At 52.1% G+C, this 27,761-nt stretch overlaps 1 protein-coding gene across 2 annotated transcripts; it reads right to left on the bottom strand.

Moving 5' to 3' along the window:
• Nucleotides 1-1,841: 1,841 nt before the first annotated feature.
• On the bottom strand, nt 1,842-23,661 carry LOC133354639 (prostaglandin G/H synthase 2-like). Of its 2 annotated transcripts, none has more exons than XM_061571662.1 (12): nt 23,529-23,661; nt 19,897-20,095; nt 16,328-16,426; nt 12,612-12,740; nt 11,427-11,570; nt 11,016-11,159; nt 9,749-9,930; nt 9,142-9,225; nt 8,298-8,544; nt 7,669-7,955; nt 5,169-5,316; nt 1,842-3,573 (listed from the first exon to the last, which is right to left on the bottom strand). In XM_061571662.1, the coding sequence occupies exons 2-12, from the start codon at nt 19,901-19,903 to the stop codon at nt 3,218-3,220; spliced, it is 1,827 nt and encodes a 608-aa protein (XP_061427646.1). In that variant the 5' UTR covers nt 19,904-20,095; nt 23,529-23,661; the 3' UTR covers nt 1,842-3,217. The 2 variants fall into 2 exon arrangements, with proteins under 2 accessions (XP_061427646.1, XP_061427647.1); XM_061571663.1 differs by having other exon boundaries at nt 23,574-23,633.
• Nucleotides 23,662-27,761: the final 4,100 nt, after the last annotated feature.

Below are 27,761 nucleotides of genomic sequence, written 5' to 3'. Positions count from 1 at the left end.
CGCGACCAAACGGCGGGGAGATGGTAAGGAAACCATTGTGGATGTGTAAAGTGTTTGAACGGCCATAGTAGAGTTTTTTTTGGGTTAGATCGCGTAAATATCTAAATGTGTCGTTAATCCCACCACCACCCGACACAGCCATTTAGTAAGGGTTGTCACGTAAACAGAACATGCCAATTCGTCACGAGTACAGCACGGATTGTAAATGTTGTGGCTTTGCTCTCCAACACACCGGTGTGCTGTACTAGTGACGAATTGGCACGTTCTGTTTACGTGACAACCCGTGTCGGATAGTGGCGGGTTTAACGACACATTTATATATTTACGCGATCTAACCCAAAAAAACCTGCATTATGGATATTAGTTCGCGAAAGCCTCCTACGTGTTCAACTGTTCGAATGACGTAGTACGTTACGTAAAAAAAGGTACGCGTGGATTCTCTTTCCATCTCGTTTTATTTTTGGTGCGCGAAGCAGATGCCCATCTGATCGCAATGATGAATACTCGTCACGCTGCACGAATGGCAGTGCCGAGGGCACTTCTATTTGCGCACTGCCAATCTGCCAAAAAGTGGAGCCGCGTGCGTCGCCTCACCGCAGAATGCCGCTGTGTTCTCAAGGACGCGAGATGCGGATCGCGTGTCTATGCACACGACGACAAAAACATCCCCCACCTCGAACCTTAACAGACTGTTAGGGCAAGTCCTGTTCGCGAGTAGCACCTCGATGAATGCCGCGCACGGCACACGAGGGGTGGGTGACCAGCGCCCACGCCCCACCGCCTTTGTCTCCCCGGTGGCGATGTTTGAGGCTGAGCCGACTTAGTGGGAGGCCCGGGACCGGTTCAGAAAATCGTCGCTGGTGTCAGAGACCGTGAGTGCTGACGAGTACGGTGGCAAGGGGATGTTAACTACCTCGCCTGGTACACAGGAGGTCGTGGGTTCGATCCCGACCCTGATGCCTGCTGCATATTTGGACTCTGCGTCTTCTCCCCGTGGTCGCGTGGATTTTCTCCGGGCCCTCCGGTAACAGTTCCCCCCCCTCCACATTTAGAATCACCAACACTCATTTAGAGTGTTTGGCCGCTACACATTTCCACATTGATAAGCCACTTCGTTGAGCTATCATTTGTGGCCAGGTCGCTTCTGCTGCAAAAAGAGCTCCAATAAGCTCGGTGGGCCTTCAGCTGGTTAAAAAAAATGGTTCAGTTTAAATGACTGCCCACGATAGATACACATTGGCTCGTGCACACGTGACATTTGCTTGCGTGAGCGTTTCCTGCCACCGGGTACTCCCGTTTATTTTTACTACACAACCACTCCCCAGCGACGCACGTGCACACGTTTGCACGCGCACACGTTCGTACGTTTGCACGCGCACACGTTCGTACGTTTGCACACGTTTGCACGCGCACACGTTCGTACGTTTGCACGCGCACACGTTCGCACGTGCACACGTTCGTACGTTTGCACACGTTTGCACGCGCACACGTTTGCACGCGCACACGTTCGTACGTTTGCACGTGCACACGTTCGTACGTTTGCACACGTTTGCACGTGCACACGTTTGCACGCGCACACGTTCGTACGTTCGCACGTGCACACGTTCGTACGTTTGCACGCGCACACGTTCGTACGTTCGCACGCGCACACGTTTGCACGCGCACACGTTTGCACGCGGCGAGCGGCTTGCGCGTTCTACTCAAGGAGACGACGGCGACGTTCGCAGGCAGGTGTCAACATCCCAACTTTATTTACACATATCAAATAAATACAAAAGCGTCGTATGTAATTCGCATGTAATTTAAATCCATTCCAGTGTTCTGAATTTTTTCCCCCCTCCCCCCCTCCCCCCACGTGTTTCGATTTAAAATCCAGCTCGTCCATGCATAATGCCCTCATCATCATTATTATTATATCACCCTATGAAAGAGGCAGCATCTCTTTGTCCATCTGTGTCTATGTCTGTCCTATCTGGCCCACCGTCTCTCCGTCCATCCATCTGTCCATCACTCCCCACCTCTTTGGCCAGTTGTCTGTCCTTCCGTCCGTTTGTCCGTCCGTCAGGACGCTCGCTCACGCGCGTGCGTCCGTCACCCAGTGCATCTCGCGGGCGGCGACCAATCACCGCCGCAAACGAGCTGCCTTCCGCGCGGCAGTTCGAGGGAAGAGAGAATCCGCCCGGCGTGGTTCGTGACCTCGAGTCTTGCCGGATGTTCACCGAATCCGCAGAGCGGTGGACTGCTTGGGGCAGGTCACCGATTAATAACAGGGGTGAGTCGCCACTACAGCGAGCTGCACCCGCAGCTCTTGGCGATGTACGATGACAGAAACGCTTAAATAATCGTCTACGAACACGCGGCGCCAATAAGTTATTACCGCGCTCTCGTCGCGTCGTCGCATTCACAGCTCGCGCGCGCGACACGACGCGCAGTCGGCCGTTGGCCAGCTCCCTGCGCATTGCGTAACCGCCGTCGGATAAATAATTTAAGGCCCTCGGGCTACGAAACCTGAACGCTGGAGGGACGTTCGGCGAATCGAGCAACACGATGTGGCATGGCAAGGGCATTCCAGTTTTCTCCAGCAGATTCCCACGGTCGGCGTACACCGTCCAAGTTCAACAAACAAAGGTCTCGAGAACCCCCCCCCCCCTCCTTCAGAATTCATAACAGTGCTGTAATGACACTGGGCCAGTGCTGGTTGGAAGGGACAAGCCGGGAGGGTGCAGTTAATATCCTCGAAGCTGGATGACGATGCGTGTGGTACGCGTAGTGTGTGGTATGCGCAGCTTTGTGAATTGGAACACAAAGCCAATGGGTGATGATGATTTTGCTGCACCAGTATTGGGCTATCACGAGGCCATTTCTGAGTGTGGGTCTCCACCGCGAGCGTGTGGGTCTCTATGCGGGTGTATGGGTCTGTGCAAGTCTGTGGCTCTCTATCTAGGTCTGTGAGTGAGTGTCTATGCGAGTCGATGAGACCTCAGTAGAACACACAAAGGGGTGGTGGGGCCAGCACCATCTTTGGCCGCCTTTGAGCACCAGGTACTCATTTAAGGCTGAGTCAACCTAGGGGAGGACCGGGATCAGTTATGATATAATTTGAACTTGCGCCACCGGGTTTGTAGCTCCATGCTCTAACCTCGACCCGCCTGACACATTACACACATGACACACACATGACGCACGACACACACACGACACGACACACACTCGCTCATCACAGCTCACAGTGAACCCCCTCGCCGCACAGGTGCCCCGCTTCGGCCTCGGGCACGGCGAAGGAGATGCGGGGGCACGGCCCCACGACGTTCTGGCACACGAGCTTGCGCAGCGACGCCGTGTTCACGATGTCGAAGCCCACGTCGCCGCCGAAGGTGCTCGGCTTCCAGTAGAGCGGCGAGCACACGGGGTTGCTCATGAGACCCTTGAGCGAGAACGGCGCCCCAATCTCCACCATGCTCTCGCCGAACATGGAGCCCTGGCGCGACTTCTCGGCCAGGAGGCCCACGTAGAACTCCACGGCGTCCACGTCGCCGTACAGTTCCTCCATCTCGGCTGCCATCTCCTCGTCGCCTGCCGGCGTACCACCGGACGGGGGACGGTGGGCGGGGGAGAGAAGGACGGGGTCAAGGTTCATCAGGGTGATTTTTCGATTTAAAGCTTTCGTGACTGCAGGGATTCATCTTCTTGGTTCTTTCGGTAAAAGTCACGTAGAAGGGAAATAATAAATAATACAAATAAAACATAATACAATTATTCTCACGACGTTTCGGCTACAACGCAAGCAGCAGTCCTCAGGTGAAGAAAGGACGGCTGCTTGCGTTGTAGCCGAAACGTCGTGAGAATTATTTTATTATGTTTTATTTTTATTATTTCCCTTCTACGTGACTTTACCGAAAGAACCAAGAAGACAGGGTGATTTTGTTGGAACGAGCCGGATAGAGGAGCCTCGTTTTCAACAGTGACCTGGGGGCATCGGTCTGCTGCCAGTAGGGGCCATGGTTAGCACGGTTGGCTGCGTACGGTGCGAAAGAAGTTCAACGTAGGTACATACATGATGGTCGCTGTGAGTATAGTCCTGATCGAGTCATTTTCGGGGCGTCATTTTCGACTTGGGCTAATTTGGACCACGACGCTGGTGGCACACGGTGGCTCTACCCTTGCTAATGGACGTCACGGGATCTCTAACGTCCGCCGTGAAGCAAACGTCGCGCAATGTTATTCACGGTTATTGCACCCGCAGTGATAACCAGCGCGGCCTACCGGATTCGAACCCTCCGTGACAAATGGCGAACGCGCCATGACTGCCGGTGCCACCGCCAAATTGTGATGATGATGAGCTGCCATTAGGCTAAAATAAAAACCGAGACGTTTCGTTGATGCTGTGGAGGTTTGCACGACACAAATGCAAGTTTCACTGCCATCCCTCTACGGACTACTGGATAGATGAACGAGCGAGGTAATTGCGTCGAATATCCAAATAGCCAAATCGAATATCCACATAGCCAAATTGTGTGCCGTGGAGTTCCATTCACCCCCCTGCCCCTGAGAGAGAGTGTGAGAGAGCGTGAGAGAGTGTGAGAGAGTGTGAGAGAGTGTGAGAGAGTGTGAGAGAGCGTGAGAGAGGGAGAGAGAGTGTGAGAGAGCGTGAGAGAGCGAGAGAGAGCGAGGGAGAGAGAGCGAGGGATGGAGTGGAGCCGGCACGCCGGGCGCGTCGTCTCCGTTGGGAGCGGGATGACAGTGCGGCTCGTGGCTCCGTTTGGTGGTGGCAGGAAGAGGAGGCACCACCCCCGCATTGTTCCACAACGCGGCAATTATCACCGCCTCCGGTAGGCCGGCAGCTCAGCAGAGGTGCGAGTGTCGAGGGGAGTGTCGTGGTCAGTATGGGAAGGTGAGTCGTAGGGGCTTGGGGTCAGGATTGAGGTCAGGGTTGGCCTCAGAGTCAGGGTCGGGGTCAGGGTCGGAGTTGGGGGTCAGGGTTGGGGTCGGGGGTTAGAGTTGGCCTCGGGGTCGGTGTCTGGGTCAGAGTCGGGGTTGGAGGTTGGGGGTTGGGGTCAGGTTGGGAGTCGGGGTCGGGGTTGGGGGTCAGGGATGGGGTTAGGTCAGGTCTGGGGTCAGGGTTGAAGTTGGAGTCAAGGTGAGTGTTGCGAGATGGGCGAGGGCAGCACCTGCGAGCTCCAGGAAGGAGGTGAAGGGCCGCATGTTGAAGCGGTGGCGGTACTGGTTGAGCGACTGCAGGCCCAGCGTGCGCCCGTGCTCGATGATGCTCATCGCCACGTGCAGGAGGTTCTTGTTGACGTTTCGACCGCCCGACACCTGGCCACGGCAACGCGGACACAAACACGCGTGCGCGTGTCCGCACAGCACAGAACCCGGTCAATCAACCCACTGCCGGACGACGGCCTCCCCCCACGCTGTGCGTTCCAGAGCCGGAATAAACCAAATTACAAACAGGGGCTGATAAAATACGTACCACTCTGTGGAAAGTGAACGTTCGTTTGCATATGGAGAGACTGGAAAATATAATTATTTATTAATGAGCGTGCCCCACACTGGTTTTGACAGGGAGACTCTGGCTGTTATACAACAGATTGTTACGAAGAAGACCCTCCTGCCGTTTGCCAATCGAATGCTGGATTGAGGCTTCCTCCCCATGGCGTGTCGGTCACGGGGGTTGTCCTGACCACGCCTCACCGCACCAGTCAGCATCGTAGCGCCGCAGCGCTGTAACGCCCGTTAGCCACGCGGCGCCGGCCCCGTCCATCTCAGGCCCTACGCAGGCTCTCTCCTGCTCGGCTCCCGAGCTCCGACGAGACCAGGCGCATTCCGGGCGGCCGTGGCCACGGGCAAAGCAAAAGTGAGCGTAGCAAACAGGGCCATCGATCATCCTGTGACGGGCAAGCGTGTAAGTTTGTTTGGCTGGTTCTCCTCCCCGGCCTCCTGCGAATGGACCCAGCCGTGCCTTAAAGCCTGAAAACCGCACCCTGACCTCACCAAACAGCCCACGCCCCCCCCGCATCCCGCCCCCACAAACACCCCAATACCTTTCCTGATGTCAAACACACATTGGATAGAGCTGTGCAGTGTCACATGCACTCCAGGTTGTTTACATGTAACAAAGCCAAAGATCCCCCGCATAGCCTTAACAGACTGTTGGGGCAAGTGCTGTTAGCGAGCACTTATGAAAGCCGGTACGGCGCACGAGGGGGTGGGTGGCCAGCACCACGCCCGGCCGCCTTTGTCTCCCCTGTGGCGATGTTTACCCACTGCACCAGGTACTAATTTTAGGGCTGAGTCGACCTAGGGGAGGCCCAGGATCGATTCCGATAATCGCTACTGTTGTTGGCCGTTAGCGGGAATCGAACACGGGCTGCCGGGTTCGTAGCGCAGCGCGCTAACCACTACACCACCGCTCCCCACACACACGCATATAAGGCTAGGTTTTACCCTTTCTGGCAATAAAACAGGTGTTAAGATGTTAAAACACCAAACTGAAACCTTTTGCAAGGAATCATGTCTACATTAACCACATATACTTGTGGTGAACATGCAAACAAAAAAACATGCTCTGGTAGTATATGATGGTGCATTGTCTTTGAAACTGATTGGTCCACACCAGAGACGGCTTTCTTTAGAGCCTCATCTCAAACAGCGTTGGACCAGAGGACGCCAAAAGGCGAACAGCACAAAGACAACGCCACCGTCAGGACATTGAGAGCTCGGGGTGAGCAGCTACATCATGGGACCTCCCCTGCCAATTATCCAAATATAAGGATAGATTTTACCCATTCTGGCAATAAAACCTATTCTTATATTTGGATATTGGCAAGGGAGGTCTCATCGCACACACACACGCCTATACATATGTAGTGGTTTAACGCGCGCCAAGTGGGGTAATTGTAAACACGTGCGGGTTAGGAACAGTGGGGTCGTATCGGGACATGCGGCTGTTGCTGGGGGACAACGGGTGAGACGGAGACGGCCCGTTAGGCAATTATGGATGCAGGGCAGTGATTGGCCGGTTGTTGTTGTCAGAGGCAAGGTGGCGCCTTTAAGTCTGGGAATGGGGACAGGTGGTGGCGGGGCCGGGGGCCCGGGGCGTTGGGGGGATGCCAGTTATTAATTGGAAATTAATAGGGACAGGGATAAATACGGGAGCGTCAGAGGGAGACGGGGAGTTGTGCTGGGAGCTGGACGGAGATGGTCGGAGCAGAAGATGAAGATACGAGAAGAAGTATAGAGAAGCAGTGGAGTAGAAGAAGTATAGAGTAGCAGTAGAGTAGGAGAAAAAGTATAGAGTAGCAGTGGAGAAGAAGAAGAAGTATAGGGTAGCAGTGGAGTAGAAGAAGTATAGGGTAGCAGTAGAGATGGAGACGAGGACGATACGAGAGGTAGAATAGGGTAGCGGTGGAACGGGAACGAGAGAGACAGTTGGAGTGAGACGGAGAAGCCGAGAGAGAGCGACGGCTGGAGTGGGACGGAGAAGCAGAGAGGGGAGTCGGGAGAGACGGAGGGAGAGACGGAGAGAGAGAGGGAGGATCAGAGCGAGCAAGGCCGGCGAAATGTGCCGAGTTTGATCAAATAAAGTGACGACAGAAAAGGAAGAAGTTGTCCGCGTAAAGTTCAGCACTACACATACATCTATTTGATCTATTCCCCCTTCCTCACCGTGCCGGCTCGCTGGCGCATGAAATTCCGCACAAGCGGCATGAGCTTCTTCTCGGCGAGCAGCCCGGGGTTGAAGAGGAACTCGTTGTAGCTGTAGTTGCGCCCGTCGATGTGCAGCGAGTCCGGCATGAGCGGGTGCCAGTGGTAGAGGTGGTTGAACTCGAGCGACATGCGGTTGCTGTACTGGAAGTTGACGCCAAACAGCAACGTGGGGTCGAACTTGAGGTGGAAGTTGTAGCCGCTGAGGTGCTGCACGTATTCCTCGATCACGATCTTTATCGTCTCGCCTGCGCTCACGCGGGGAGGGGCGTTTGCCACACACGCGGCGGGTATCGGTACTTTGTTGTTGTTGTTGTTGTCGTGGTTGTTGTTACGGTTATTGTTGTGCTCGTTTACCCGGGAAGGCTTCAGAGAGTCACACGATTGTTTTTTCAGGAGAGTCCTGCAACCGTCATCGTCGTCGTCATCGTCAGCACCGCCACCACTATGACCACCATCACCACCGCCACCACCACCACGACCACCACCGCCACCACCACGACCACCATCACCGCCACCACCACCACCACCACTACGACCACTACCACCATCAGCACCACGACCACCAACCACCACCGCCGGCCCCTCACCGGTGAGGATGAGGCGCGCCGTCTGGAAGAGCCGCTCGTCGTCCCAGCGCGGGTGCTGAGCGCGCAGGACATCACACACGCGGTTGTGCTCGCGCAGCCACACCGTGGCGTAGACGAGGAGGCCCGGCAGCAGGCCGTACACCTCGTGGCCCACGGCGAAGCGCAGCGACGCCGGCACGTGCTCCGGGTACACCATGTGCACCGGCGCGTCGCGCACCAGCGGAGGGTACGCCTCTCCGTCGATCAGCTGGGGACGGCGTCATCGGAGCGTCATCGGTCGACGCTCTATTCACGCGCCACTACGACGGCTACCGTGCCCCCCGTGAGCTCCGCTCGTTGATTGCGATGCCCGTGTTGAGGGCTCGGTACCAGGCACGGACTGCGTCATCTCATCCACCACTGCGTCATCTCATCTACCACTGCGTCGTCCGAATCACCACCACCACCCGGTGTGCAACCACTACCACGAGCCTGTGTTCAACCACCACCACACCCCAGGTCACAACAATTATCTTACTCTGGGACCTCCTTTGCCAGTATCAAAATTTTTTACCCTTTCTGGTTGTTACAACACCAAACAGAAGCCTTTTGCAAGGAATCATGTCTGCATTAACCACATATATTTGTGGCGAACATGCACACGCAAAAAAACATGCTCTGATAGTTTATGTGGTTAATGCAGGTATGATTCCTTGCAAAAGATTTCTGTTTGTTGTTGTAACATTTTAACACGAATGTTTTATTGCTGGAATGGTTAAAACCAATCCTTATATTTCTCTTTTTGTGAGGGTGAGCAGCGAGCGTGGTGAGGAACAGCCAAGGGGGGGGAGAGGGCGGTGCCAACCTGGAATTTTAATTTCCCTTCTTTGAAGAGCCGCAGCTGGTGTTGTCTCTCCAGCGTTCCTCCGTAGATGTGGTTCAGGTCGACCTGGAAATCGTCACGTCACACGCGCCTCTCGCTCAAACGAATTGTGCGGAGAACAGCAGCAATATCCATGCATCTATGTAGATAATTAAAAAAACTTGGCATTTTAGGAATGCCTTCTACCCACGCCCCCACACCCTCTAGATGTATGCATGCGTGCGTGTGCGTGTGTATGTGTGTGGCTGGTAGTGTAGCGGTTAGCGCGCTGCGCTACGAACCTGGCGACCAGAGTTCGATTCCCGCTCACGGCCAACACCGGTGACGATTATCTGAACCGGTCCTGGGCCTCCACTAGGTCAAATGAGTACCTGGTGCGGTGCGTTAAATACATCGCCACCGGGGAGATAAAGGCGGCCGGGCGTGGTGCTGGCCACCCACCCCCTCGTGTGCCGTTCCCGCCATTAATAGATGCTGGCTAACAGCACTTGCCACAACAGTATATGAAGGCGATATGAGGGTTCTTTGTCTTTTTCTTTGTGTGTGCGTGCGTACGTGTGTGCGTGCGTGCGCGTTCCGTGCCGCTTACCCCATGGCCCAGCGCGCGCGTGAAGGCGGGGCCCCGCACGGGGTCCGTGTTGAAGAACTGGTGAGTGAAGTGCTGTGCGAAGAAGGCGAACATGAGGTTGGAGCCGTGCGGGTTGGCCTTGAACTGCCGGCGAAGCAGCAGCCGCTCGGCCACGAGCTTGGCGCCGGGCAGCTGGGGCTTGCCTGCCGCACACCAAGACAACAAAGATCCCCCCGTGTATCCTTAACAGACTGTAGCAAGCACTTATGAAGGCCGGCACGGCACACGAGGGGGTGGGTAGCCGGCACCATGCCCAGCAGCCTTTGTATCCCTGGTGGCAATATTTACATACTGCACCAGGTACTCATTTGAGGCCGAGTTGACCTAGGGTAGGCGCATGACCGGTTAGGATAATCGTCACTGGTGTTGGCCGTGAGCGGGAATCGAACTCAGGTCGCCGGGTTCGTAGCGCTGCGCACTGACCGCTGAGCTACCGCTCCCCACACACACGGCGACAGCAGCAATAACAACAAAAACCACACACACAATGGCGGTGATTGAACAATGTCCGTCAGCGTTCTGTAATTCACGCGCGTGACATTTCCGCGTGCAGCCACGGTCTCTGCCATCGTTCTGCGGGCTCAACCGCAAACGCCGACAGCGGTAGCCATCGCCCGAGTGTGCAGGCGGTGCAACTTCCACCGGGCGCCCTGACATTGGAGTTGCCGCCTGCCCAATTGAATTCCTCGCATATGTTAACTATTGCATTATTTTGAGTATTCGATCAAAGAAGTATCGATTATCAGGTCCACTAATCAACTAATTAGATAACGTGAAAAGCCTACTCTCCGTTTCCACCTCACGATTTACCTCGTAAAATACTACTATTTACCTCAGTTTATATCATAAAATGCCACTATTTACCTCAGCTTATATAATAAAATACCACTATTTACCTCAGTTTATATAATAAAAAACTACTATTTACCTCAGTTTATATAATAAAATACTACTATTTACCTCAGTTTATATCATAAAATACTACTATTTACCTCAGTTTACATCATAAAATACTACTATTTACCTCAGTTTATATCATAAAATACTACTATTTACCTCAGTTTATATCATAAAATACCACTATTTACCTCAGTTTATATCATAAAATGCCACTATTTACCTCAGTTTACCTCATAAAATACATCTAAAATGTTTGTGAGGGTCACGAACACGGGTTAGAATATTACAGCGAGACCAATCCGCCACAAGGCAATGCTCGGTCGGCTACCTGCGATGCCCATGGGCGTGGGGCAGTCCCGCGGCACGGGCGGCAGGATCCGTGTGAAGTACGACAGGTTGGAGTACGCCTCCCACGACTTGTATCCGTACACCGAGTTGTAGGTCGGTGGGCTGTCGATCAGGTCCGAGCGCGCTGACAGAGACACACACGCGGACAGACGTGTAAAGCCGCGTGAACGCTAACGATGGGAGGAAGCATTCGAGCTTGTAGACGCATTCAGGTGATGCGTAAGGGAAATGCGCAACCCTGCAACTTGCTCGCTCACATCACGACCACCACTAACGCCACCATCATCGCCACCACAACCACCATCATCGCCACCACAACCTCCATCATCGCCACCATCACCACCACCACCACCGCCGTGTGGGAAGTTGTAGGAAGTGAGGCAAGACGCACACACAAGGACGTAGCGCATGATGGCGTCACGCAGGAAGGAGATGCTGTTGACGACGTCCCAGACGGCGGGGAAGTTGGTTAGGATCCAGTGCACCGTGTCTGGGCTCGGCTTCAGCAGCCTTACGATGGCCGTGCGCAGCTCCGCTGTACGAGCAGGGGAACACAAATGGTGGGGATGTGATTGAGACATTTGACCCAGCGTCTGGTTTGGCTGTGACAGTGTCAGTTGGTTTTAGGAAGTCTCACCAGATGCCCTGTAACGTTCATAAACATGTTTAATTTTCTTACCGGTTTAATATGTGCTGGCTTCGTGTTTGTGGCAGTGGCGAGATTTTAACTGTCTCGCTCGGTATGGAGGAGGTCGTGGGTTCGATCCTGACTCTGATGCCTGTTGTATATTTGGAGGTTGTATTTTCTCCCCGTAGTTGCGTGGGTTTTTCCTCCGGGTCCTCCGGTTTTCCCCTCCACATTTAGAAACATGCGTTGAGAGTATTTATACGCCATTTCGCCGAGCAATCATTTGTTGTAACCAGGTCTCTACTGAAAAAGGGCTATTATAGCTCAGTCGGTCTTACCTGGTACAATAAAAAACAGTTTTAGTTTAAATGTGGGCAGAGGGCTGGGCTACCTGATAAGTGGGTGGAGCTAGTGGCCGAGTGGGCGGAGCTAGTGACCGAGTGGGCGGAGCTAGTGGCCGAGTGGGCGGAGCTAGTTGCCGAGTGGGCGGAGCTAGTGGCCGAGTGGGCGGAGCCAGTGACCCAGTGGGTGGAGCTAGTGGCCGAGTGGGCGGAGCTAGTGGCCCAGTGGTTGTGCTTATGTAAAAGTGGGCGGAGCTAATGGAGGGGGCAGCTGCCAGCTGAGCCGTGCGGCGTCCCGGTTTGAGCCCACAGAACTTTGACGTCACTCATTTTAAATTGGGACCCCCCCCCCCTTCCATGACGACTTAATGTCAACCGTGCTTAATGCAAGGCTACCGAGGTGCCGAACGGACGACAAATTCTGACCGGGCCCCCTGCCGGTTACGTGACTTTACCGAAAAGAACCAAGAAGACGAATCCCTGCAGTCACGAAAGCTATAAATCGAAATTCAATGGGGGTGGCGTGGCACGCCCCGGACAAAGCGGGGCGCGGTGGTGACGGGGCGATGAGCGGCGTGTGCGCGTGTGACGGGCGCGGCTTGCTCACGTATGGTGCAGTTTTTTCCGTGGTATCCCGTGTAGGTGCAGTCGCAATCGTAGCGTCCGTGCTCGTACTCCGTGCAGACGCCCTTGTTCCGGCACGGGAAGGAACAGCAGGGATTCGCCGTCTCTCCAACTGGAACAAAATGCAGAGATCCGTGTAGCCTCGACGGACTGTTGGGGCAAGTGTTGTTCGCGAGTAGCACCTATGAAGGCCGGCACGGCACTAACAGAGTGTTTGGGCACCTATGAATGCTGGAACGGGGCAATCGGGGGTAGGTGGCCAGCACCACGCCCGGCCGCCTCTGTTTCAGCAGTGCTGATGTTTACATGCTGGAAACCGGTACTCGTTTAATGCCGAGTCGACCTAGGAGAGGCCGAGTAACAGTTCAGATACTCGTCACTTGTGTTGGCCGTGTGCAGGAGTTGAACTCGGGTCTCCGGGTTTGTAATGCAGTGCGCTAACCTCTGCGCCACCGCTCCCCACACACACCATTCTGGAACACGTGTGCACATACGCACACACGCAGGCACCACCATACACCGCACCTCCGATTAGCGTGGTTGGCTACGTACGGCGCGAAAAAAGTTCAACATGCATACGTACACTTCAGCAATGAATGAGTGAGTTTCACGCGAACGACAACCGCGATAGTAGCGATAGACGAGTGAGAAGGAGGAGGTGGTGGAAATTCCACGTGCCCCATGTGTGGAATTTGGTCTACATGTTGGACAACCACAGTTGGCATTCTCACAGAGTGGAATGCATTTCATTGGCCCCTGGGGGCCTGATGGGCTGTGTCTAACCCCAACCGGGATTTGAACTGTAAGTGTTCGGTTGAAAGCAAATATAAGCACAACTCTGTTCTGTGTCTCCACATAAAAATGCAAATATGCTTGAGACCAAAGGGCAGTTGGCTTTTCAGACCAACGTTATCCATAAGTATATGTTTAAACAAGCAACCTCTGGGCCGGTTTAAGCCTTTTGGGTCTCATTGGCAGCCATGGACAGGAATTGAACCCAGGTTTCTGGGGTTCATAGCACAGAGCGCTCACCACTGTGTCTTTGCTCTGTGCACAGCGTTGTAAAAAACTTAAAAGTGACATCCCCGCCGTGTGTTTATGCCCAGGATGGGTGGATTGGGTTCCTCAGGAACCGATGGACAAATCAAACTTCACTTTCATTTAGGCCGGACGGTACACGTCTAAGGCTGCTCATGTTTTCTATGGTCAACGGATTAAATGCACATTAAAAAATATATATATTTTGGTGGCCAAATAACAGCAGCGTATTACGGGAGCATCTTCACGAACCGAATTCGAATCTCGCCGGCACGCGGGGCGAAACGTCGGACGTGGTCGCGGCACGACCCTGAAAGTGCACGGCGACCTGCCACGCAGTAGGCAAAGCACGCAGTCAACCAAACATTCTCCGCAATCATTGGCGCGTGCCACGGCAAGGCGTCCACACCCCATGGCGGTCCAGGGATCCGGTTCCACGATAGGAATGCACCGATGGTTGGTGGCAACGTATTGTCTGTCAGCGGGCGCGTTCAGTTTGGCGATCCTCTTGCCCCTGACACGAAACGGCCTAGTGACGTCCGATAGTTCATTGGCATTGTTTGAAGCGAGCCTCACCATGCTAATGAGACTCTAAGCATCCCAGTTCTGCTTGTGTTCGAGCCGTGCTGCTGAAAACGCACTTCCGAAAGGCGTTGTGTGGCCGATGGTATCTGTAAAATACGTTTATTTAAGCAGGAAAAACAAAGGTGGAAAGGAGGCGAATTGGTATGTTTATTTATTCTGTTGCCTATAGCTCAGCGAAGGTCACAAGGTGTGTGTGTGTGTGACGGCCAACACCGGTGACAATTATCTGAACCGGTCCTGGGCCTCCCCTAGGTTGACCGAGCCTTCAATGAGTGCCTGGTGCAGTGTGTAAACATACCCACTCAGGAGAGAAAGGCGGCTGGGGTGTGGTGCTGACCACCTACCCCTCCGTGTGCCATACAACCCTTCATTAGGTGCTCGCTAACAGCACTTGCCCCAAAAAGTATAAGGTTACAGGGGGGAACATTTGTCGATGTAATACAAAAGGTTGCTATTGACAATGCTATTATTGTTATTACGCAACAAACCAAAGCCGTGATTTGTAATGTATTGCTGCCTTAAGGATGATCCTGGGTACACTAGGAGTGGCAACCCTAGGCTATACAGGGTAAAGCAAGGCTGCCTATTTTTGGCCACAATCGGTGCCCGAGAGAAAGTTTAATTAGCACCACGAATGGGGTGTGGTGCATTCAAAACAAGCAACCAGTTTCTCATTATTAACCGGCGTGGCCTATAAAAACTAATACGTTTCCCACCGTAATTTGGGCTCTCGTAAAAGAAGGTTAACTTGCCAGCACCACCTGTCCCCACTGGGATGAAGCAGCATCGCGGCGTGGGGCTTTTTTGTTGTTTTTAAACTGCCGCCGTAACCCAAAGTGGCGTTTTGAAGATCCCGCTCCGTTCGGTTTTGTCCAAGGGACACCACGCGACGTCACGTCGTTTCCTTGCGCGCCGCGCCCCTCCAGCCCTGCGTGGCGTCCCCTTGCCGCCAGACCGTTGCGTGAAATTGAGCGCGAGCGTTTCCAGCCGTCGCCCACCACGGCCACGCGCCGTTGCTCCCGCTGTCGGTTGACTGGCGCCACGCTTCCAGAAGAACATCGGAGCTTTTTTTAATACTCCTAGTTCTTTTGGTAAAGTCACGTAGGTAAAAAATGAAATAAAATTTTTTTTTTATTAATTTTAATTTCATTTTTTACCTACGTGACTTTACCGAAAGAACTAAGAGTATGAATCCTTGCAGTCACGAAAGCTTCAAACCTTTTTTTTTTACTCAATCGCAATTCTGCTTTTGGCCAAAGCAAATCTGTACGGTTTCCACTTATTATTGCAATCATCATTTCCGCCAAGAGCACAGGGGGTGTTAAGATGTTCACACACCAAATAGACACAAACCCATTATCACCGCAAGGCATCGAGTCTGTATAAACCAGCTGTTTGTGGAAAAGATCGATGGTGGCTAGAGGAACGCGCAAAACGGAACGCACCGCCGTCGCCATAGATAGGAAAGGTCTCTTCGTCCTAGTACACGCACGCACGGGCACAAACGCGCACGCACGCGCACACACATGCACGCAAAGTGTGGGCGACGACCCGCCAGGCCCGTGCCGAGCGTCGAGCGCGCGACGGCCGGGCGAGCCGCCAGACCCCAGGAGGGCCAGCGAGAGGGGATGTTTTGCCGACGTCCGCGTGAACAGCCGCCCATTGTCTGCACTCGCCAAGGGTCATCGGGGTGAAACCCCGCAGCGGGCACGACGCTGCTCTCTCGCGCACGATTTAGCGCTCGTGTGATGTTCCGCACGGTGTCCGACGTTTCGCTCCACGTGCCGGGAGCTTCTTCACTATCGACAACTGCGCAGGGCTTTTTCACAGTTGCGCTGCTCATACAGCTTTCTGCGCGATGTTATTACCGGGGTTGTACCGTGCGTTTTTTGAAATTATGTCCGACGTTTCACTGCAGGTACCAGGGGGGGGTGGCTTCCTCAAGTTACTGAAGTCAAACGACGCGCGGAACACCGTGCGGTACGACCCAAAATCGTGTCGGCGGAGCGCGAAACAAACGGACGCTGGACTTGCGCCGTGCGGTAAACGCGAGGGCGCCGTCGCTCGGGGGCCTACCTTCGGCGGCGGTGGTGGCGCCGCACAGCACCGCGCACAGCGCCAGCAGGAGCCACGGCGCGAGGTGGCGACTCGTGGGGCTTCTCCTCCTCCTCCTCTCTGTGGAGAAGACGTTAAGAGGACAATGAGCCCGCGCTTGCATCGGTACGGCGCTCGGGGCTTCCTTTCAGCCGAGCTGCGATGCCTGGCCAGCGGCAAACATCGGTGGCGAGCGGTACCCGAACCGGTCCTGTGTACCCCCTCTTCACCGACCCGCACTCACCAGCGTGGTGAAGTATGGCATGGGCACGGCCGGCTAAGCGTGGTGCGAATGAAGTTTAACGTACGTACATCCAGCGGTGGATTGGCAAAAGGAGCGTGGCGATTGTGTGGAACAGCCTGCTCGGTATTGCCATGCTTAAACATGAGCTGGGTACAGAGAGAGGGTTGTTGTTGTTGTTGTTTATGTTATTACGATGCTTGTTTACTCAGGAAAACTTAATTGATGCTCAAGACTCGTTTTCGGGAGATTCCCGCCAAGTTTTCAGCATATACAGAATTGCGATATTTGGGCCAATACCGGTAACATTGACTGTTTTTAGCTCTGGGAGGAACCCGGAGGAAACCCATGCAAAGCAGGGGGAGAACTTACAAACTGCACACACAGAGATGCCCGAATCGGGATTCGAACCCGGGCCCTTCATGCCGTGAAGCACGGCTGTTACCACTGCCACCACTGTACCAGACTCTGATCGGGCAAGCTCACGTACCTGTGGAATAATGGGCAATGGCTCGTAGCTATGTAGTGGCAATCACGTCCACACACACACACCGTGTACAGACAGCCTGGGTTATAAATAGCTGTACGGCAGTCGTAGTAGCAACTGACTTTCTACAGGTCACCAACTGCCAGCCACAGCCTCCAGGCCTCCTCTACCGACCGAGGGGCAGCATCCGCTGTGACGCGTCACGTGCCCACTGCGTCGTACAGCAGCTCACGTGGCTCTTCCTGGGTCACTCGGGAGCGTTGACCTTTCCCTCCTCTCAGCAGCAACGCCACCGTCAATGCACTGCGATCCGCCGTCGTTTTTGTGAACCCGAGTTCGAATCCCCGGCCGCGGCTAACATCGGTGGCGGGCGAGCAATATCCGAGCCCGTGCCTGGTTGTGGGAACGCACAGAGGTGTACGCTTTCGAAGTAAACACCAAGGGGTCTTTACTCTATGCCCGGAAGCTTGCGCCGGTGGTGCGGTGTCGGTGGTAACTCGGCTCAGATCCGGCAGGTCGCCCTGGTTATTCCTGCGGTGCGAGTATTAACCGTACAACTACGTGCGGTTTGGCTTCCAAGTTCGAAAAATCATCCGTAAATTACTCAATTGGGATCACGCAGAGTAACACCGCTCCGTTAACGCACTACAATTAACGGTGTATCCCACACTACACTCGCTACTGGCGCACCAAACCTGTCTGTGAAACGCAGCGCCATCATTCGCGATTAGCCCCCCGCACCTGTGAAACTGGCGGCGAACACGGAACGCGCAAAATTATTTGCGGCATTAATGTTAGGACCTCTGCATCATCGTCGCCGTAGTCGTGGCAGCAGCAGCAGCAGCAGCATCAACGGTGGTGCCGAGCGAGCGTGAGAACCACTCACGTGTGCCAACCGCCAGCGGCACAGCACGGATAGGGATTGCAGCGGTGTCAGCGGTGTGTGTGTGTGCGCGCCTTTGTCTTTGTGTGCGAGACTCGCTGGCACAAGCGTGGCTCGTACTAGAAGCATCGAGGAAGCCCGTGCCCCCGAGCTAGAGGATCGTTATGTGTCCCAATGTCACACCCCACCACCGCATAGCGATTTTGTTCCCATGATACATAAAGTTGTTCTGATAATATAATTATTCTAATGGTTCAACTTGTTTGCCCAGGAATGCCTCACTGAGTCTCAAGACTCTTTTTCAGGGCGGACCTGCCAAAGGTCTGCACTTGGGTGCAATATTGACATTTGTAAATCCAATCGAACGATTTGCAGTTAACGCGATCTGACCCAAAAACTTATATTATGAATAATATTGGTCGCGAAAGCCTACGTGTTTAATTTGATTTGCAGTTACATATGTTTTCAGCATTGTGATGTAGTTTGGTCGATACCGGTTAAGTAGCTCGTGCGGGCGTTGAGCTTTGGGAGGAAATCGGAGAACCCGCAGTAAACCCATGCAGAACAGGGGCCAGAGAACATACAAACTCTACACAGACAGAAGCCAGAGTGGGCAATCGAACCCAGGCGCTTCTGGCTTGCGAGGCGCGTGTCACCACTGCGCCACTAACCGCCCAGCCGCTTCACCACGCTGGTCAGCGTGCGATTCACACAGAACCCCGTAGAGTCAAAGAGACCCCCACAGATTCACACAGAACCCCACAGACTCACACAGAACCCCACAGACTCACACATAATCCTATAGACTCACAGAGACCCCACAGACTCAGAGACCCCACAGATTCACACAGAACCCCGTAGAGTCAAAGGGACCCCCACAAACTCACAGAGACCCCACAGAGCCCTAAGTGAGGACGATGCAGTTGAGTTTGGTGGCAGCAGCAGCAGCGGCGCTGTGTGGCTCGTCTGTAATTATCCATCGGTGCCAGAGGAGACAGCCGCAAAGTGAAAGGAACCCGTCGGCAGGCAGGGGCGTGTGAGTAGGTGTGTGAGTAGGTGTGTGAGTAGGTGTGTGAGTAGGTGAGCAGGTGAGTGAGTAGGTGTGTGAGTAGGTGTGTGAGTAGGTGAGCAGGTGTGTGAGTAGGTGTCTGAGTAGGTGTGTGAGTAGGTGAGCAGGTGAGTGGGTGTGCGAGTCTGTATTGGTTGGTAGCTGGGTGTGTCGATAGGTTTGCGGGTCGGTGAGTGTATGAGTATGCGAGTGCGTGTAAGTGTCTGTAGGTAGGTGTGTGAGCAGGTGAGTGAATAGGTGTATGTAAGTGTCTGTAGGTAGGTGTGTGAGCAGGTGAGTGAGCGTAAGTCTATCGGTAGGTGTGCGAACAGGTGAGCGAGCAGGTGAGTGAGTGTGACTGTAAGTCTGTAGGGAGGTGTGTGATCAGGTGAGTAAATAGGTGAATGTAAAGTGTCTGTAGGCAGGTGTGTGAGCAGGTGAGTGAGTGTAAGTCTGTAGGTAGGTGTGTGAACAGGTGAGTGAGTGTAAGTCTGTAGGTAGGTGTGTGAACAGGTGAGTGAGTGTAAGTCTGTAGGCAGGTGTGTGAACAGGTGAGTGAGTGTAGGTCTATAGGTAGGCGAGCGAGCAGGTGAGTGAGTGTAAGTCTGTAGGCAGGTGTGTGAGCAGGTGAGTAAGTCTGTAGGCAGGTGTGTGAGCAGGTGAGTGAGTAAGTCTGTAGGCAGGTGTGTGAGCAGGTGAGTGAGTAAGTCTGTAGGCAGGTGTGTGAGCAGGTGAGTGAGTAAGTCTGTAGGCAGGTGTGTGAGCAGGTGAGTGAGTGTAAGTCTATAGGCAGGTGTGTGAGCAGGTGAGTGAGTGTAAATCTCTCAGTAGGTGTGTGAGCAGGTGGGTGTGTGAGTGAGCGAAGGAGCCTGCGGAGTAGCCGTGGGCTCACCTGTCATGACTTGTCGATGTGTGAGACCCGGCCGAGGAAGCTGTTCCAGGTGCGTTGCGAGGATCGCCGAGAGAGATAGAAACCTTGAGTAGACGCCGCTGCTACTGCAAGCCCTGCAGGTCTGTCCCCTCGCCCAAGACCCCGCGCGTGGGAGCGAGTCGAGGTATTTATACACCTGGGATTGTTGGCCTCGCCTCGCCTGCACAACACGAGGTGTACGCCAACAAATAACGACACACACGAAAGGGAGACGGACGGAGGAGGAGGAGGCGGCGACGGAGGCGTAGGAAGAGGGAGGCGATGTTCAACTCCCTTCAACTCCTCCCCTTCAACTCTCCCCAATCCTCACGCGTGCCCGAAAGGGGGGGGGGGTGTAGGCGCAACCCTGCAATTGCTGGGCTTGCGCGACTGTCAGCCGAGAAATGGGGAGGGGGGGGGCTCCTCCTGACCGAAGCGAAGATTCGAGTGCTGGTGGAGGCTTGGCCTTAAACACCGGACGAGGTTCGTGTTACCCCACCACCACCACGCGTGCTGCGTGCTTGTTGCACATTGACACAGCTGGGTGAACAGAAGCGGTGGGACTGTGGAGGAGGAGGAGGTGGTGGTGGCAGGGGGTGGAATAAATCTCACACCATCTTCTTGGTTCTTTCGGTAAAGTCACGTGGAAGGAAAATAATAAAATAATAAAAATATCATTTTATTATGTTTTATTTTTATTCTTTTATTATGTTCCTTCTACGTGACTTTACCGACAGAACCAAGAAGATGAATCCCTGCAGTCACGAAAGCGTTAAATCGAAATTTAAATCTCACACCGTTATTAAAGCTGCCGTGCCGGGAGATCGAGTGAAAGGGCGACCTCTTTGCGTTTGCAAGCGCAGCACGGTAGCCAGTACACCAGTCGGTGTATATACACACCTCGGTTATCCTTGATTCAACAAAGAGATGCGATAAACCCATTGAGACTCAAGGCTCGGGTAATGTGAAGTTATTTTAAGCACCGACGAGTCGTCATTTGTGTTGCGGCTAGCCGATAATTCCCTGCTCGGCGCACGGATATGTTTGATCGACACACACGCGTAACGCACTAAGCTCAGCAATCATGAAAATCACGCTCAATTTGTGAGAGGCTAATTTCGGGACGGCGACGTGGAGCAATGAGCGTTGGTGATGATGCAGCAATGGGATGAGATGCCGGGTGCCTGCAACGGGAAGAGACTCGGGCTACGTAGACAAATCGAGGACTATTTTCTTTGAACCTATCTAGAAGCAAAGAGTATTCTTTGGGTCTTTCGGTGAAGTCACGTAGGTATAAAATAAAATAAATCACGACGTTTCGGGCGCAACACAAGCGTCCATCGTCAGGTCGCGCCCGAAACGTCGTGATTTATTTGATTTTTACCTACGTGACTTTACCGAAAGAACCAACGAGTATGGATTCCTGCAGTCACGAAAGCTTCAAATCACGTATAGCTGTATCAACACTTGATACAGCTATCGTGCTGTGATGGTTCCACCTGAAGACGGAAGCTTGTGTTGCCTCTGAAACGTCGTGATTTTTATTTTATTTTTTATTTTACTTTTATTATTTTTTTTACCTACGTGACTTTACCGAAAAAAACCCTAAGAATATGAATCCTTGCAGTCGCGAAAGCTTCAAATCTAGAATCTTCAAATCACGATTGAACCCAAAGAATAGTGCGTATAGAATTTACATAAACGGGGTGAACAATGCCCGCTGCAAGGCTTGCCGCTCAGACGGCATTCACACGTGCGTCTCATCCGCAACTTGTGGGCACGTGGCGCTCGATGGGTCGGTGACGATTCCTTACGGAGCTCCGCAGAGATATTTTGTCAACCATGAATAATAAAGGCTCAGTCTTTTGTTATGCAGTCTATTCATAGTCTCAAGCCGCACCTTACCATAATAATAAAAAGTGGGCCATTCCTGGCCCTTCCCTCCCCCCTCAACCATTATATATACGGAGTGGTATCTCTTGTAATCTCTCATTTATTTGATACAGCTGTCGGGCTGTGACGGTTCCACCTGAAGACGGAAGCTTGTGTTGCCTCCGAAACGTCGTGATTTTTTTATTTTATTTTACTTTTGTTAATTTTTATTTTTTACCTACGTGACTTTACCGAAAAAACCTAAGAATATGAAGACGAGATATGTGTGTACAATTTGACGACGACGACACAACGTAGATTGAATAATATATGTATACAAAAAGGACGTCACGCTTTCTGGCAAGAGTGCAGGCGTTAAGATGTTCAATGTCTTGATGCACTACACTATATTCTAAAGTTCTACAATATAAACATTGACTTAAAGCTTTCGTGACTGCAGGGATTCATATTCTTTAGGTCTTTCGGAAAAGCCAGGTAGACAGATCAAATTATAAAAAAAAGTGTTAGTTATTATTGTTATTTTTGTTATTATTTGATCTATCTACGTAGCTTCTACAATATAAATAAAAAAAATAATGCCAGGTATGACTCGGATTATGAAGCTGATTTGTTACAATTAATCCGTATTTTTCGTTCCCTTAAAAATCTCAATGTTCATCCTACAAAGTCCCATCACAAGGGAGAAACACAAATAGACAACAACAATGTTTCGCCCGTATTGAAACAGCCTTTACGCCGTATGGACCTGAAAACTCAATTTCCCTGTACAATAATGCGAGTACACCGTATGGGTTTGACATGCATGCTACTATACACTACTATACACTCTACACGACACTGCTATACACTAAACTATACATTACACTATATGCTACACTTTTACATACCTGTCAACCCCTTATCAGTGCCCTACCTTATTACAGACAAATTCCAACATTATTGGTCACCCCGTACCCTTAGAAATCCCAACGTTCATGCTACAAAGTCCCATCACGAACAAAATAGACATTGTGCAAGAAGGATACGGTGTTAAACCGTACGGGTTGGGACTTTGTGCCAGGTTGCGTGATTGCATCATCACAACACGATAATAAAAGGGGATGGGCGGTCGAGGCGGGCACCGGAACGGCAGCTAAAGGCGTGGGACAAAGTCCGCGGAGATGGGAGCTACAGCATCGCGTGCAGCTGCGGGTCTGATGGTGGTGGCTTTGGTGGCTTTCATCCAGCGGTGGATTGCCACAGGAAGGATTGCACATTGCCACACTTGCCAATAAAACCGTCCGCAGGAATGCGCTGCGCTCCGCCGCAAAGCAATTCCCATTGAAAACCTCAACAGCGTTCAAGGTTTGAAAGTTAACTGCGACGGTGTCACGCACGGCACAAAGACACCCCCGTATAGCCTGTAGCAAACTGTTGGGGCAAGTGCTGTTAGCGAGCACCTATGAAGGCCGGCACGGCACACGAGGGGGTGGGTGGCCAGCACCGCACCACGTCCGACCGCCTTTGTCTCCCCAGTGGCGATGTTTACACACCGCACCAGGTACTAATTTGAGGCTGAGTAGAACCAGGGGAGGCCCAGGACCGGTTCAGATAATCGTCACCGGTGGGTGGCCGTGAGCGGGATACAGAACCCGGGTCGCCGCGTTCTGCCCGCAGCGCGCTAACCACAACACAACCGCTCCCCAACAACGCGAGATTTCGCACACACACACAGCGTTTACCCGGTGCGATGAAAGTTGTACGATGATAATAATCCCTCGCCTTACATTCCAGGCTTGCAGTTTACGATCGTTGCTTCCAGGATTGGGAGTTGAGTCACGCTGAGTCGACGTTTCGGGGGCCAGGCATTGGGAGTTTCCGTTACCATAAAATGTCGTAAAGAGCACCCCACCCCCATCCAACTCCACCCCCCGCGCCGTCACGCACTTTGCATTGTTCTGCTTTATACACCACGTGGAAAGAGCCCGGAACTTATAGCCATCGTCTGGGAGACGAAAATTCCCTCCACGAATCATTAACCCTACCCCGCCCCCACTAGAATTCAGCGGTGTCAAGATCGGCCTCTGTGGAGGAGGAGGAGGCTCGTAAAGGACGCTGTTCCTGGGCGGTTTCGAGGCAGTCGTCCTCCAGCAACAACCAGAGGTCGAAGGAGCAACGCTCACAACAACGAGTGGAGCGCCGGGCGATTACAACGCAGCGAATTGACACAGTTGGGGTGCGCAGTCGGTGCATCTGTCGGTCATGTCGGTCAACACATGGCACCTGGGTGTGTGTCTTTGTCCAGTCACCCCCAACATTTTTAGATGTGTCCAAATAGTAACCCACAGCGACGAGGCACCCACAGCGACGAGTGATCCACATCAGTCACCCACAGCAAAGAGTCACCCAAAACAAAGATCCATCCACAGCACAATCACCCACAGCAGTCACCCACGGCAGTCACCAACAGCACAGTCACCCAAAGCAAAGATCCACCCACAGCAAAGAGTCACCCAAAGCAAAGATCCACCACTGCAGTCACCCATAGTAAAGAGTCACCCACAGCGGGTGTAGATCTGGCAAAGAGTCATCCACACAATTTTGGACAAAAATCATAGTTTTCTCAGTGCCGAGTCACAGCGGTCAGCGGTTCGGTTGATGCGATACACAGCGGTCAAATATCACCACTGCAGGGCTATTACAACCAAACGGTCTCCCGAGTATCCGCGGCGTAATTATTTAACCAATGACCAGAACATCCCCAACTTCCAAAGCGCGGCTGAGTCCCGAAACTCGGTTTGCAGGATGGTCCTTGGTACATTGGCATGTTTGGTCAATTGCATCGAGTTTGGCTTCACACGCACGCGGATGGCTTTATTTTGGTGATTTTCGAAAAGTTTTTTGGTTCGGCCATGTGTGTTTGTTGTAGTACGGAGTTAGACTGATGGCCTTAATCTAAGTTGTCTTGTGGTTGTTGTTGTTTGACTTGCATCCCACTGGGATTTTTGCACACAGCGTTGGTGTACGGTGCTTTTTCGGCAATATTTTGCTGTTTTTTCTTGGATTTTCTGTTTACACATAGTCACATAGTCACATTAAGATGTTTTCTTGTTCATGTTTTTGTTTTTTGTTTGTTGCGGTTGCACCCGATTCAAGAGCCAAATGGCTCACAGGGCTATACCTAATACATGAAACTGAAATGTAATCCGGAGAACCCGGAGAAAGATTACACACGCGAAGAGCTACCAAGTCCTCAAAACTTCGCAATCTATGGCTGTACTGCCATCTGATGGTCACCTCGAAAATAGCCAGTTCTAGCCTCTTACAGATACGGTGAAGCCATTCTTATTTGAATCTGCGTTTCCCAAAACAGCACGAGGAGCTTAACGCTTTACTGAAAATTTTATTGAATATGGAAATAAAGCGTGATTATAATGGCAGGATATGGCGGTGTGTATTATAATAATATCATTATCACTGAAACAAATTATGAATAACAAAAACCACGGCGTTTTTTTTGCGTGCATAAATCTAAAACACACCTTTTGCATTGCCAAGTGACACATTTTCGAAATTCCAACGTCAATGTTGTGTGTGCGACAGGATGTTCTTATCTCTTCACGTTAAAAAAGAGTCCAGAAGTCATCTTGGCTAAGACTGCACTTCCTCACTTCCCTCCGGCAGATGACACAGCTGCTGCTGCTGCTGCACAGGACACCGCAGCGACTACCAAGATCTGACAGTCTCCCACAATCTGACATTAGATTAGATTGTGACAGTCACACAGACCTACAGACTTACACAGAGACCCACAGACTCACACAGAGACCCATAGACTCACAGTGAAGTCCATAGACTCGCACAGAGGCACATCCACACAGAGACCCACAGACTCACACAGACCCATAGACTCCCGCAGAGACCCATAGACTCCCACAGAGACCCATAGACTCCCACAGAGACCCACACTCACACAGAGACCCATAGACTCCCCGAGAGACCCATAGACTCCCGCAGAAACCCATAGATTCACAGTGAAATCCATAGACTCGCACAGAGACACATCCACACAGAGACCCACAGATTCACACAGAGACCCAGAGACTCACACAGAGACCCATAGACTCCCGCAGAAACCCATAGACTCACAGTGAAATCCATAGACTCGCACAGAGACACATCCACACAGAGACCCACAGACTCACACAGAGACCCATAGACTCCCCGAGAGACCCATAGACTCCCGCAGAAACCCATAGACTCACAGTGAAATCCATAGACTCGCACAGAGACACATCCACACAGAGACCCACAGACTCACACAGAGACCCATCGACACATATTTCCATAGACTCACACAGACAACTAATGACTCGGAGAAGTCCAGAGATTCACAGATCCGTAGCCTCTCACAGACACGTTTGTATGTTGAATTCATTTCGCTCCGTGCGTAGTCAACCATGCTCATCGGAGGTGCGATTACCACGGTCGGCTGCGTGCTAATCGACTCGCACAGAGATCGATAGGTCGATTTTGACAAGTTTCCCAGCATATGGCCTTAGGTCGTTCCCTTGGTTCGCTGGACGCCACTCCAACCCCCTGGGTATGGTTACCGTCGGCCCTCCTGCCCTCCCTCACACCGCACGCGTTGCCAAAGTCGCGAGCTGCCCTGGAGAGATTTGTACTGTGACTGTTGAATTGTTTTACCGTCAGGATGAGTGCTGGCATGGCACCGCGGGTCAAATATTAACTGCAAGCCAAACACGGGAAGTATGGGGAAGGATATCCCACCATAATCTTGCTTTGACGGTTCCACCTGAAGACGGAAGCTTGTGTTGCCTCCGAAACGTCGTGATTTTTATTTTTATTTTACTTTTATTAATTTTAATTTTAATTTTTTTACCTATGTGACTTTACCGAAGAAAACCTAAGATTATGAATCATTGCAGTCATGAAAGCTTCAAATCTAGAATTAGATATCCCACCAGCCATGCGCATTTAATAAATACATCGATACTATTAAAGATTTGCTAATTTTAGTGGTAAGCAAAATATGCTCTGGTTCATAGACTACAAAGGGATTATTGATCGGTTTAAGTGGCTGGGACGTTTAATTATTCACGTGCACGTTTTAATTTGGGCATCAGATGTGGGCGCAGTGGGTAGTGCACTGCGCTTCGACCGCGGCGACATGAGTTCGGATCCCGACCTCACGGCTGGGGCGACCCTTGCAACATCCCGCAGTGGCGATTTGTGGTGAAGTATGGTCAAACATTCTAGATTTGAAGTTTTTGTGACTGCAAGGATCCATACTCTTTGTTTTTTTTCTCTTCGGTAAAGTCACGTAAGTAAAAAATTAATTAAAATGAAAGCAAATAAATTTAATCATGACGTTTCGGAAGCTTGTGTTGCCTCCGAAACGTCGTGATTTAATTTATTCGTTTTCATTTTAATTATTTTTTTACCTACGTGACTTTTCCGAAAAAAACCCCATAGAGTATGGTCAAACAACCTCTCATAACCAACATAGTTTGGGAAGCCCTTCATCCCAGCAGTGGATAGATGATGTAAAAAAAAATTGGTGATAAAGCTACGGATACGTATGCATGATTATATAAAATTAATACCCACATTGCAGCGTAACGTTTAGGTACTAGGCTCCACACGTGTTTTCACTTGACAAGTATTCGAGTTGTATCCAGTATGAACACCTGTGTAAATTCACAATCAACCAAACCATGACACACTGCTTAATCACTGACAAACTTTCTTGCTGTGACTGCTTAACGTTGCATCTTTTATTACTGCTTAACATCGCACAGCCCTGCCGTGCACTGCCCTCTGGCGGTCACGCTCAGTATCTCATTCGAGGCTGGCGCTGGTTTACAAAACCAGTTATTGGCACTGCAAGTCAGCCAGTTTATACTGGTAGAAACCTCCTGGTTACACCAGCCCACAGGGGATTATTGTGTCCG

The sequence above is a fragment of the Lethenteron reissneri genome, chromosome 48 (assembly GCF_015708825.2).
Source record: "Lethenteron reissneri isolate LAM-NWPU_2019-01 chromosome 48, ASM1570882v1, whole genome shotgun sequence".
Classification (NCBI taxonomy): domain Eukaryota; kingdom Metazoa; phylum Chordata; class Hyperoartia; order Petromyzontiformes; family Petromyzontidae; genus Lethenteron; species Lethenteron reissneri.
Note: the sequence above shows the minus strand (reverse complement) of the source record. Positions and strands in the feature narration are given on the sequence as shown.

Bases quoted from the DNA above. Each gene is read 5' to 3' on its own strand.
- LOC133354639 (XM_061571662.1), bottom strand. The intron at 11,571-12,611 runs GTGAGCAAGCCG...CTGCTCGTACAG, and splicing joins CGGAAAAAACTGCACCATAC to CGGAGCTGCGCACGGCCATC. The intron at 8,545-9,141 runs GTTGGCACCGCC...CGCCGTCCCCAG, and splicing joins AAGGGAAATTAAAATTCCAG to CTGATCGACGGAGAGGCGTA.